Below are 12,279 nucleotides of genomic sequence, written 5' to 3'. Positions count from 1 at the left end.
TATTGCCACAGTTTTCCTTCTTCCAGAAAGGTAATTTGTGTACTGTGCTAAACAATCATGCGAAAAAAATAAGGAGGCTGTAGAATTTTGACTTTCTTTGCAGTTTCAAGTGCAGAAAGTCAACTTTCATATCATTGCCTACTTGCAGACCTATTTTGAACACTTCTTATCGCGTTTAATACGTAGTAGCTGGACCAGAGGTTCATCCACGCTACTGAAATCACAATAACAATCAGATGACATTGGATGATTGCACATAATTATTAATATTCTGAAGGATTGACGTAGTAGTTGATATTTTTATTCACGCCCGAAGAACGTTTTCATGTGTGAACTGAAATAGAGAAGCGGGGGTTAGGTTGAAAGAGTAATTTTTTGTAGGTAAGTACGTATTCGTAAAGAATTCATTCAAGCAACCTTCAGGAAAAAACGCCCCTCTAAATTTCACTCCTCTACCGACTCTGTTCGCTTTTCACTATTCTGTTGAGTGAAAAAATTGAATAACAATCTAAATGATTGTTTGACCCTTAAACTTGGTCGAGTAGCTGAAGCATCGTTTGTAAATTTTGGAAAAGGCAGGTCATTTCAGTATATTATATACCATTTATTATGAAGTTGAGGATTATCTAATCAACAGTTTGGAGTTCTGATAATCTCTCTGATTGTTTTTACGAGTAAATCTATACTTTCATCAAGAATTTCACTAGAATCGTACAAAAAGTAAGTATTAAATTTAACATTGTACTTTTAACTTGATCAATTTGTAATTCAACCTATTGTTGTTTACTTAGTTGAAGATGTTGCTGTTGTGGCTTCAATAAGTATCACTTTTATCAACTTCCAGGTGGACAAAAACTGAAATAATGTTCTGGTTGGTCGCAACTTTGGCCTTAATCCTCCTATTTTACTACTACGATCGAAATAGATTCATGTATTGGGCGAGGAAGGATGTCAAACAAGTAACGCCTCCACCAATTTTCGGAGATAACTGGCATTTGATGTTCAAAAAAATGGCGTTTTGCGATTACATAAAGAAAACTTATGATAGTTTCGACAGTGTGAGGTGAGTTTGCCCGAACTACTTAACGATTTTGGTGCAATATTTCCGGGGTACCAAAACTTAGAGCTAAACCCAAGTTGCTCCACCCTGCAGAGTGTTAACAATAACTTTTTCAAGTCTGGTCATTTCGTTATTCTAGGTATTTTGGGCACTATCAGTTTTATCAACCTTTATTGGTGGTGAAAGATCCTAAACTACTCAAACAGATTTGCGTGAAGGACTTTGAACATTTTCTGGACCATAGACCGTTCACAACAGAAGAGGCGGACCCTCTTTGGAACAAGAATCTTTTCTCGTTGAAAGGTGAGCTAAACTAGATTCAATCGGCAATGTAACCATGAAAAAATGGGTAATATTTCCAGGTCAGAAATGGAAAGAGATGCGCTCCACCCTTAGCCCGTTCTTCACCGGCAGCAAGATGAGACAAATGTTCGTTTTGATGCACGAATGCGCCAGAAATTTCGCGGACTATCTGGCCGACAAACAGGAAGATATGATCGAGATGGAATTGAAGGATGCTTTCACGAGATACTCGAACGACATCATAGCAAGTACGGCTTTCGGTGTACAATGCGACTCGTTGAGAGACGGGGAAAATCAGTTTTATATCAATGGAAAAAGGGCCACGGATTTCAGCGGTTTCGTGAAGAACCTCAAGTTCGTTTTGCACGCCGTATTGCCGAAACTGTCCAAGGTAAGTTTGGGGAAGAGTTCACATGAGGGTTTATCTTCTCCAAGGTGATGAGGGAGGTTAAAACCTGTTGTGGGTATGGATTATAATTAAAAAGACTTGGCGTCGATACCTACTCATGTTTTCGATCTTTTCATGAGCAGCAGTGACTCTAACAAGTTATTACTAGTTCATACTATAGAATGAACCTCAGTGGGCACTGTGGGCAGCATCAGATTCTGTAATCTGATCAAAACAACGTAGGCTGAGATCTTTTTTCGAGAAGCCATGTGTAAAAAAGCCCATTGCTTTATGTCCGATCAATATACGGGGTGAGTGTTTGACTCGTACGAATATTTTAACAGTAGATTCTTGAGGTCAAAAGAAACACTTTTTTCCTATACCAATTTTTCCGATTCGGCCCTGATAAAAAGATATGGCCATTTTAAGTTTTCGTAATGAGCTGTGCCACCCCTGGAGAAACGAAATTACCTTCAGTAACAAGCTAAATCTGTGACACTTTACATCTGTGGATCTTTTGAACAGAGTTGTATTCAGCCAGAGTACCCAGTTTATCAAATTTAACTGATACTTTTCACTTTTTGAACGTCAAATTACTCGAAAATGGCGTGTTATAAGAGAAAATATGAAGAATACTTTTATTTTACTAAACTATCAAATATTCCTCAGATAGCGACCAACTTAGTGTCAAGAGTGGGGTTCTTTGAATTTGTATTTTTATGGTACGTAATGGTCATAATGAGAAAACTGGAAGACGTGGGTGATATATTGTATTCGAAAAAGGTTCATCGAATGAACGAAAAACTATATTCCAAAATTCATTTCATTCGATTAAACGGTTTATGAGATTGAACTAAAAATAATTTTTTTTATGGTTTTTCAACAGCTTGTATCTTTTAAACCAAGCCGATTCGGAAAAAAATGGTAACGTTAAAAAGTGTTTCCTTTGACCTCAAAAATCTACTGTTGAAATATTTGTACGCGTCAAAGACTCACCTTGTACAGGGTGGGCAGAATTCGTTGTCTACTGAGGGGATCTCGAGAACAATAAGAGCTAGAGAAACAAAAAATGGTGGAGTTCTCTTCAGAGAAACAAAGAAAGGTGAAAACCGTAGCCTCCTAAGATTCTCCGTTTTTGAGTTACTAGCTAAAGATGAGATTTTGACGATTTCGAAAAGTTCTCATAACTTTTTCGTCTTTGAAGTTACAGATCTGAAACTTGAACCTTCTACAGGCACTTTTTACGTGGAATCCACTGACGTGCTCCAAATATTTTATCATTTCGTTTTTTTAAATGCAAACTTTTATTGTTTCTGTTATTTTTGGCCAGTAGATTCTACGTATAAAAGTGTCCAAGAAGGTCCAAGTTTCAGATCTGTAACTTCAAGGACAAAAAAGTTACGAGAACTTTTCGAAATCGTCAAAATCTAATTTTTTGCTAATAACTCAAAAACGAAGAATGGTAGAAGGCTACGGTTTTCACCGTTCTTTGTTTCTCTGAATAAGAGCTCCGAATGTGCCATCCGATTTCTCCTAGCTCTTATAGTTCTCGAGGTCCCCTCAGTAGATAACGAATTTTGCCCACCCTAAGTCTATGTGTTTGATGAATATTAAGTACTTTCTTTGTCTAGTATTTCTTATTTTAAAAAAGGGTCAAGAGTCTTGTACGCGATTAATCTATCAATAACGATTGCAGCTGCTGAAGGCGACCTTTTTCGACAAGGAAATCTCTGACTTCTTCCGAGGTGTGGTAAGAGATTCCCTCGAGTACCGCGAGTCGAACAAGATCGATAGGCCGGATCTGATCAACCTCCTGTTACAAGCCAGGAGGGACCCGCCAGAGGAAGAGGTTAAACTAGAGGAAACCAACTTTGCGGCCGTGAAAGAACACATGGATATCAAGTCGTCGAGGACCAGGGGTAAGTTGGACATGTCCCTGGACGACATAACCTCTCAGGCGTTGATCTTCTTCTTTGCCGGCTTCGAAACGGTCTCCACGGTGATGTGCTTCGTCGCCTACGAGTTGGCCGTGAACCATGACGTGCAGTTGAGGCTCCGCGAAGAACTGGACGAGTTCAGGAATTCCGGTCGCAAGTTCAGCTACGAGGGCCTGGCCAAACTGCCGTACCTGGATATGGTGCTGTCGGGTGAGAATAGAAATATCAGGGTAGTTTAAGCGACAGCATCTTGTTTTTTCTTTCAGAAACATTGAGGAAATGGCCTCCAACTCCGGCCACTGATAGGCAGTGTAACAAGACCTACACCATCGATCCAGAACTCGACGGCGAAAAGCCTCTACGTATAGACGCCGGCGATATAATCATGATCCCCATTTGGGGCCTGCATCGCGACCCCAAGCATTGGGACAACCCCGACCGTTTCGACCCCGAGCGATTTTCGGCGGAAAACAGGCACAAGGTCGACCCTTACGTTTACGTTCCGTTCGGGGTGGGACCCAGGAACTGCATCGGTTCCCGATACGCCATCACGGAGGTCAAGGTTGTGTTCTTCGAACTCCTTGCTCGGTTTGAGATACTGCCCGTAGGGAAGAGCTGCATCCCCTTCGTCGCGGATTATAAGACGTTCAATTTGACGTCTTCCAACGGGTTTTGGTTTGGGCTAAAGAAGAGGGACGTTTGATATGATGCCAGAAATATGTCATAAACTTCACATTAAACCATGTTTTTCGTTATTGTTATTACTATATACTCAAACACTTAAATTTGCTTATTACGCATATCGGTCTAACATTTTTGTCACAAATTTTTCGTGACGGTCCTGTCTTCACGGTTCCTATCGATATCATTTCTCCACCCCTGTTTTATACCAAAAGTGTTCTATGGTGTGAACTCTGTGGTTGACATCACAGATTACAGCATAGAGATTACAGCTACTCTGTAATCTGTGGATTACAGTCTGTGTTCACTCTGTAATCTGTGGTTGACATGAACTTCTGTGGTGGTTGGGTTTCCCGCCAAAAAAAAATTCTGTTATCCAAGGTTTTTGAGAATTTGAGTAAATCTTATGAATTCACTTATATTCATATTCATGTATTGATCCTTTTCGACAATTAAATGTTTAAGATAGGACAAAAAACAAATAAGTAAGTATAAAAGTTTGATACTAGCTTGGTATTCAATATCACTGAAATTGTTTTCCTCTGGTTAATGAGGGAAACCGTACAGATAAACTCTAGGATTTAGATTTTCCTTGTTAACTTTTTCAGACACCTGTAATGCAACATCTCCCGATGGAAGTGAATAAATATAAACAGGTTTATTTAGCCGCTAGTAAGAACGATGTTAACCAACTCAATTGTCTCCTGCGACAAGAAATCGAAGATGGTAATTTGGATGATTTACTTTCGAAGGTGTGTATGGAGCTGGAACTCAATCGTGTACACCTTTCCGATGATATTAAGCAAATTTTGGAGCGAAAATTGATGAGCCTACGTTTTTTCCACAAGCAGTCTAAGTTTTACTTGACTTCACAAGAGGTTCGTGATCACATACAATTTACGATACAACTTATAAGTTCTTTGGAAACATGTAAAGATAAGGATGAATTGTTCATAGGAAATTTGACATTTATAGCTAAGCAAATTTTTACGCTTAAGAGATTACTTAAGTCGACTTATGATAGGCTTCCTTGGGAAGAAATTGAATTCTGTATATTGTCATATATTAGAACCTTTAAGGATCAGAATGAAATTGTATTATTTTCAAGAGTTATTCTTAGTAGATCCAATATGATTAAGTATTTGGAAAGCTTTGGAAAACATCTCGAAAATTTACTGAATCATGTGTTGATTATGAGACCACAGGAACTCTCCAGACTCCCAAATTTGAAACGGGATGAAGTTGTCGAGGATATGATCGATAAATATCCCGAATTCAAGTCTCTTTATGATGATCATGAAAGAATAAGAGACATTCATTCGCTCAACGTTATGCTGAGTTACGTGGAACTTGTCAGGTCTATTGGATTGGAAGAAAAGAATGGTATATTTATTTTGATGAGAGCTTTACAGGTTATAGGCGAACATTTGAAGAATACCCTGGAGTCTCCTAAGTTGTCCCAGACTACTATAAATTATCTATTCACCTTCTTCAGCCAGAGTACCAGAAACTTGGTGATCAATTTAAGAAACACCTTGGCCCATCAGTCTCTTTCAAAACACGAAGAATTATTAGAATCCAACTTTTTGAGTGGGATCAAAAACGATATTGAAAAACTTGGAGGACAGATTGGTTACATTTTGTCAAAGTACAAAATGAAAGTCCTCATAGAACTTGGTGATAAATTTTTGAACACAAATGATGAGAAAGTCATGAAAGAAGTGGCTTCGGTGATGAAAAATTTCGGAACTGGTAAAGTGCTCAGAGAAGACCTATCTGAGCTGAAGAACAACGATATCACTAGGTTAAAAGATCTCATAGACCAGTATCGTTGCAAAATTAAAGGTAAATGCGTCTATAGCGAAATACTTTTCGAAGCTATCGATCACTCATTGAGAAATGATCTGATAAGGGCACCTATAGATTACGGTACAGCTTTGATGCCTTTCCGTGGTCTGTATGAAAAATTTGATATGATGATTGAAAGTTCACACAATAAATCAAACTACATAAGATCGATAAAATATGGTGTTAAGCAGACGCTACAAACTTTATCACCGCAAATAGAAGCCTCCAAATTGAGTACAATAGCCGAAATGGTAGTTTCGATCCACAGCTTGTCATCTGGATCTCAAGATGATGAAGTGGTGAAACTCTTTTATAAAATAATGCACATTATAAAATTCGAAGTTAACAGTGTCCAGTGGACTGAAAAGTTTGGGAGAAAAATAAAGAAAAGGGATATGGAAGTGGAGACATTCAATTCCGAGAATTCTGAGGAGGTGACAAAGATGAAGAAACAGGAGAAATTGAATCAGTTGAGGGAAATCTTTGACGGAGTCACTTACACCGAGTTCAAGAGTAATAAGAAGCTTCAAGCTGTTGTGGAAATATTTCTTTTAGATTTGATTCCGATGTTGAAATATGATCATTTCAAAGCGAAGTATTTTTTGAACGATAATTATCCATCCCTTACTGGTGTTGATCTGAGAAATCACTTGGCACATAATAATGTCATCGTAGAAGTCCTTCTGGATTCAACCTCAGCTATATTCCTCTTCGTTGAAAAACTATTAGAAGTTGAAGGAAAATCTGGCGATTTTGACTTGACTGAAGTTCAGTATTTCAACTTATCTAGAATGAAGAACTCTTACGCGACAACTGTTGATATTTTAAATAGGAAACACAACATGTTTGTCGCTTTGAAGGAGAATAATTTCGACGCTTTCTCAGAATGCATCAAGGAAGGCGCAGATATTAGATCTAGGGACACGGATTTGTCCACATGTCTACACTTCGCAATGAGAAGACCTAAAACGATCAAACTGACGAAGTTCCTTTTGAAGGAGGGTCTGTCCACTTTTAAAATGAAGAATTTGGAAAACCAGAGCCCTCTTCACATAGCGGTTACGAAAACGAACCTAGAAGTTGTAGAGTTTCTGCTCAAAAACTTCGATACTGACATCAATGAAATGGATTCTTTCAAGAGAACCCCAGCTCATCTGGCAGCCTTCTCCGGTAATGAGCACATTTTGAACAGTCTGTGGAACCACGGTGCCGATTTCACTAAGAAGGATTACACGCGTTTCACAGCCCTGCAGTACGCGGCGCTTAGCGGTAAACCTTCCGCCGTCCAGTTCTTCTTCAATAAAGACCTCTTCTACAAATTAGACGAGGCTTTCGGTGGTTTTACAACTCTACACATCGCTGCAGACGACGGTTTGGTCAAAATTGTGAACTATCTGCTGTCGAAAAACGTGAAGGTTGACGCTAGAACCGACGTAGGTGCCACACCCCTCCATCTAGCCGCCTTAAACGGCCATCTTGATACGGTTAAGGCTCTGATACGAGCAGGCGCAGACGTTAATTCCTCAAACATGAACGGCAACTGCGCACTGCACTGGGCTTGCGAGACGGGCAGGGAAGAAATTGTCAAGGTGCTCATAAAGAACGGAGCTGACGTTAATGTAACGGATCACGAGAATAATTTCGCCCCCATCAACTATTTGGCCAAGGACGGATTCACCGACATCCTCAAAATATTCCTGGAGAACGGGGCGGACGTCAACGTTACAACTAAGGACGGTTTAACGCCCCTTTTGTACGCTGTCGAGGGTAGGCATTTGGAAATCGTGGATTTGTTGATGCAACAGGATGGCATAGAAGTGAATAGATCGAATATACTCAGAATGACACCGTTGCATGGTGCTTCTATGAATGGAGACGTAGAAATTGTGAGACTTTTGATTATGAAGGGCGCTGATTTAGATTGTAGAAATCTAGAAGGTATGACGCCGCTTCACTTCGCCTGTAAGCATGGCCACGAAGCTGTCGTGGATCTGTTGATCGAGCACGGTGTATCGATTCATGCCGAGACTTCTATTACGCGATGGCTTCCTTTACACATGGCCGCGGAGTCTGGAAATGAAAACATCATGGTTAAATTGATCAGGAAGGGTTCTCAGATAAACGCCACCACGTCCAAAGGCGCCAACTGCCTCCACATAGCTGTCAAAAACGGGAGGAACATCCTGGACCTACTGATAAGGTTTGGGGTCGACATACACGCTAAAACTAAGGACCGTGGGTTCACCCCTCTGCATGAAGCAGTCATCGCTAATAGCCTCCAAATGGTGAAGTGTCTGTTGAACGCAGGAGCCCACATCGACGATCAAGATAACGCAGGTAACACGCCAATTCATTTGGCCATCGAAAGGGACAGCAACGAGATCTCGGTGTTCCTATTCAAAAACGGAGCGAGAATCGATTTATCGAATAAAATGGATGAAACTCCTTTCCTATCGGCGGTGAAATATAACAGGGCGACCTTGATACAGATGTGCCTTTCATCACGTTTGATCCAGGACGAGCTGATTTTCAAAGCAATATGCGACGCTATTTACGAAGGAAACACGAACGTCTTTAAGTTGTTAATGGAGCACACCTCTCATTTAGACTTGTCCGTATACTGTGATGAAGACCAAAATACGCTACTTCATATTGCCTCTACGTTCGGAAGAGTGGATATTGTTGGGATGATGCTGGACCTTGGCGTTGTCGTAGACTCGAGGAATAAGTACGGTCACACCCCTCTTTTCTTAGCGGTCGCGAAGGGCTGCGACGAAATCGTCGAAATGCTGTTGAATAAAGGCGCCACGATCAACCCGAAAGACCGCGATGGTGTAACTCCCCTACACATAGTTTCAGAAACCAACCACGAGAGGATGGTAGAGTTCCTTCTAAGCCACGGCGCTGACGTCAACGTGTCGGATAATAAAAATAGGTTACCTATCGAGCTGGCCGTGGCCGAGGGTCGTATAACCTCTGTGAAATTATTCCTGGAGAAGAATAAGAGCTTCTTGAATCGTCGAGGTAATCAGAATTTCTCTCTGTTGCACATCGCCACGGACTACGGTCACAAGGAGATTGTGAGGTTTTTGCTGGACCAAGGCGCCGATATGCACTTGACGAACGATAAGGGCTCCAAGGCCATTCACATCGCAGCCAGGGAAGGTTTCACCGATATAATCGATGTTTTCCTGGAGAAAGGTATGGATTTGGACGTTCGCGGTGCCGCCAACCAATCGATGTTACACTACGCGGCATCCACGGGTAGATTGGAAGTTGTTAAGTATCTACTGGAGCGAGGTTGCGATATCAACACCGTTAACGAAGACGGAATATCGGCGTTACATGTGGCGACGAATCAGGGACACAAGGAAGTCGTCGAGTATTTACTCAACAACGGTGCTATCTACAATAGTATAGCGGGGTTTGATACGGACCACGAAGTTAAAACGATGTTGTCTTCTGTTGGAAAATTGTTTTCGCTTATAAAAGACGGCGACATCAAGGAAATTGAGGAGATCATCAAGGAGGGAGTACCTTTGAACTGTTCAGATACCAACAAAGGATCAGTCTTGCATTACGCAGTATACAAAGGTAGATCAGACGTCGTGGAACTACTACTACGAAACAAGGTTTCAACGAACGCTAAGCATAAGAACGGATGGACGCCTTTACATTACGCCGCCAAATATTCCAACGATAGAATAGTGTTTTTGCTGCTTTGGCACGGCGCGAAATACAACGCACAAGCCGACAACGGCAAAACACCTCTGGATTTCGCCGAAAAGACGTCCATCAGGAATTTGCTGCAGTTGATAAACGATTCCTTCGAGAGCGTACGCAAGAAGAAAATTTCGATAATCGGCCGATTGAAAAAGATCAAAGACAAGGATGTCGTCAAGGCCGTGGTGCGAGCTGAAGATGAACATGGAACAACGCTGATAACGTCTGCCATCAAAAACGATTTCCCAAAATTGGAACAGTTGGAGGATTTGCTTCAAGGGGATGTCAGATCTCAAATGAAAAGCATCGACGATTTTCTGTACCAGGAAAGGTTCCAAGAGGGAAAGGACCTATTGATGGAGGTTTACGAGAAAAGGAGGGAGATCTTCGGCGATCATAATCCGGCCACTTTGAGCATCAAGAGTAAAATATCCTTGGTGCTATACAAACTGCAATTGTACGAACAGTCCTTGAAGTGCTCAGGGGAAATTTGTGAGAAGCTGAAGGATTGCTTAGGGCCCGACCACAAGCTGATTTTGAAGGAGAGGAGTTCTATGGCCCTAGTCTTGCATCGGCTGGGAAGAAACGAGGAATCCCTGAAATTATTCGAAGAAGTCCATAAGATACAGAAGAAACTCGTACCGCCCCATCATCAAGACTCTCTGAACACCATAAAGCACATGGCTGTGACTCTGATGAGCATGGGTGAATTGGACAGGGCGCTGAAGATCTACAAGGATGCGCTCAAACTGGAGGAGAAGAAATACGGTCTGCTCCATCCTTACACTTTGGTGGCCAAGAATAACATCGCTTTGATACTGTCCAGACAAGGGAAGAACGACGAGGCCTCGGCTTTGTTCAAGGAAGTGTACGTAGGAAGAAAGTTAGTCTTGGGAAAATACCACTCTGATACCTTGAGAACCATACACAACCAAATATGCGTTTACAAAGACCAAGAAAAATACGACGAGGCTTTGGAAGCGTTCAAGAAGTTGTTGAAAAGACAGAAAGATCACTTAGGGGCGCACCATTTGGACACTCTCAATACCCAAGCTGAAATGGCGGACCTTCTCCTGAAGCAGTGTAAGTTTTTTCATGCTTTCAAAATTTTCAAAGAGATCAAAGACCATAAGATGGCGGTGCAAGGGCCAGATCACGCAGAAGTGATGATGATCGCCAAACGTATGGAGGTGATAGTGGAGCAGTACAAAAAAATCGGCCTCAACAGCAACCTGGACAGTTTTTCGGATAACCTCTTATGCACCATGAACAAGGCAGCGAGGAATGGCGACATTGACACCATTGAAAAACTTGTCAGGAGTGGCGTTGACGTCGGCGAAAGGGACAAGGAGGGCAGGAACTGCCTGCATTACGCGGTAGATGGTAACAATATAGAAGTCATCAAGGTGTTTTTGAAACACGGCGGAGATTTGACAGATAAAACCAACAAGGGTAACACCGCTTTGCACACGGCTTGTAATAAGGGTTTCAAGGACGTGGCGGAGTTCCTCCTGGAGAGCGTGAATAAGAACAAGATGGCCTACCTGATCAACGCCGCAACTAAAACAGGTCTGAAAACTGCGCTACACGTGGCAGCCCAACAGGGTTATCTGGATATTGTTAAACTTCTACTGAAGAAGGGCGCAGTGTATAATTGTGCGGATAAAGACAATAAAAAACCCTTGGATCTGGCTCAGGTTCAGTCTGTTAGACTCATCCTGGAACTCACAGGAGAGATGTTCGCCGCTGTTGAGAAAAAAGACTACGATAAGATCTCCAAACTTGATACCATCGATATCGATGATTTTTTGTGTGTTGCTCACGCTAAAAATTCCCGTAATGAAACAATCTTGAAATTGTTGATTTCGAATGGAGAACTGGAATCTGCCAGGAGTTTGACTGCGATGATAAAGAAGACAAAGACTGCCGTCAGGAATCTTTGAATCTTCGCGATGGGTGAACCTAATCTTTACAATTTTTTCGTCTCGTATCGAGATATTTGTTGATCTCACGTTTAGTGATACATACGTACAGATGTATTGCCAATTGCAAAAGTTTCGGTAAATGTTTAATTGAAAGGATGTCCAAACGTTTTAAGTATTTAGTTCGCATAAAGGTATGTTGAGTTTATAGGAATGTAATATTTTTTTATTATGCCTAGTATTTTTGTTTTGCTTATGCCTATTATTTTTGTCCGCTTTGAAATTAAATTTTATTTTTTTATCTTTTTTTGATACCCTTGTAGTTTTGCTTCCACATTTACTACTTGCTCAACGGTTCGCTTGCGTTTTATGAGTTTTAACGGAAAATTTATTGGCGCTATATAAACACTGAACGTA

At 41.2% G+C, this 12,279-nt stretch overlaps 2 protein-coding genes across 3 annotated transcripts; both read left to right on the top strand.

The window, feature by feature from the left end:
- The first annotated feature begins 128 nt into the window (after window positions 1-128).
- On the top strand, window positions 129-4,488 carry LOC123319897 (cytochrome P450 9e2-like). Of its 2 annotated transcripts, XM_044906958.1 has the most exons (7): window positions 129-381; window positions 638-720; window positions 845-1,063; window positions 1,200-1,363; window positions 1,423-1,754; window positions 3,448-3,898; window positions 3,955-4,488. In XM_044906958.1, exons 3-7 carry the CDS (start codon window positions 864-866, stop codon window positions 4,389-4,391), a joined length of 1,584 nt encoding a protein of 527 aa, XP_044762893.1. In that variant the 5' UTR covers window positions 129-381; window positions 638-720; window positions 845-863; the 3' UTR covers window positions 4,392-4,488. The 2 variants fall into 2 exon arrangements, with proteins under 2 accessions (XP_044762893.1, XP_044762892.1); XM_044906957.1 differs by lacking the exon at window positions 638-720 and having other exon boundaries at window positions 135-381.
- Window positions 4,489-4,683: 195 nt separating this feature from the next.
- Window positions 4,684-12,174, top strand: LOC123319871. Its single transcript, XM_044906894.1, has 2 exons — window positions 4,684-4,854; window positions 4,978-12,174. Exon 2 carries the CDS (start codon window positions 4,987-4,989, stop codon window positions 11,881-11,883), a length of 6,897 nt encoding a protein of 2,298 aa, XP_044762829.1. The 5' UTR covers window positions 4,684-4,854; window positions 4,978-4,986; the 3' UTR covers window positions 11,884-12,174.
- The last annotated feature ends 105 nt before the right edge of the window (window positions 12,175-12,279 follow it).

This window comes from Coccinella septempunctata, chromosome 9 (assembly GCF_907165205.1).
Source record: "Coccinella septempunctata chromosome 9, icCocSept1.1, whole genome shotgun sequence".
NCBI lineage: Eukaryota > Metazoa > Arthropoda > Insecta > Coleoptera > Coccinellidae > Coccinella > Coccinella septempunctata.
Note: the sequence above shows the minus strand (reverse complement) of the source record. Positions and strands in the feature narration are given on the sequence as shown.

Excerpts from the sequence above, each read along its gene's own strand:
- LOC123319897 (XM_044906958.1), top strand. The coding sequence starts at position 864 with ATGTTCTGGTTGGTCGCAACTTTGGCCTTAATCCTCCTATTTTACTAC. Across the intron at positions 1,064-1,199 it reads GATAGTTTCGACAGTGTGAG|GTATTTTGGGCACTATCAGT; the intron begins GTGAGTTTGCCC and ends TCGTTATTCTAG. Across the intron at positions 1,755-3,447 it reads TATTGCCGAAACTGTCCAAG|CTGCTGAAGGCGACCTTTTT; the intron begins GTAAGTTTGGGG and ends TAACGATTGCAG.
- LOC123319871 (XM_044906894.1), top strand. The coding sequence starts at position 4,987 with ATGCAACATCTCCCGATGGAAGTGAATAAATATAAACAGGTTTATTTA.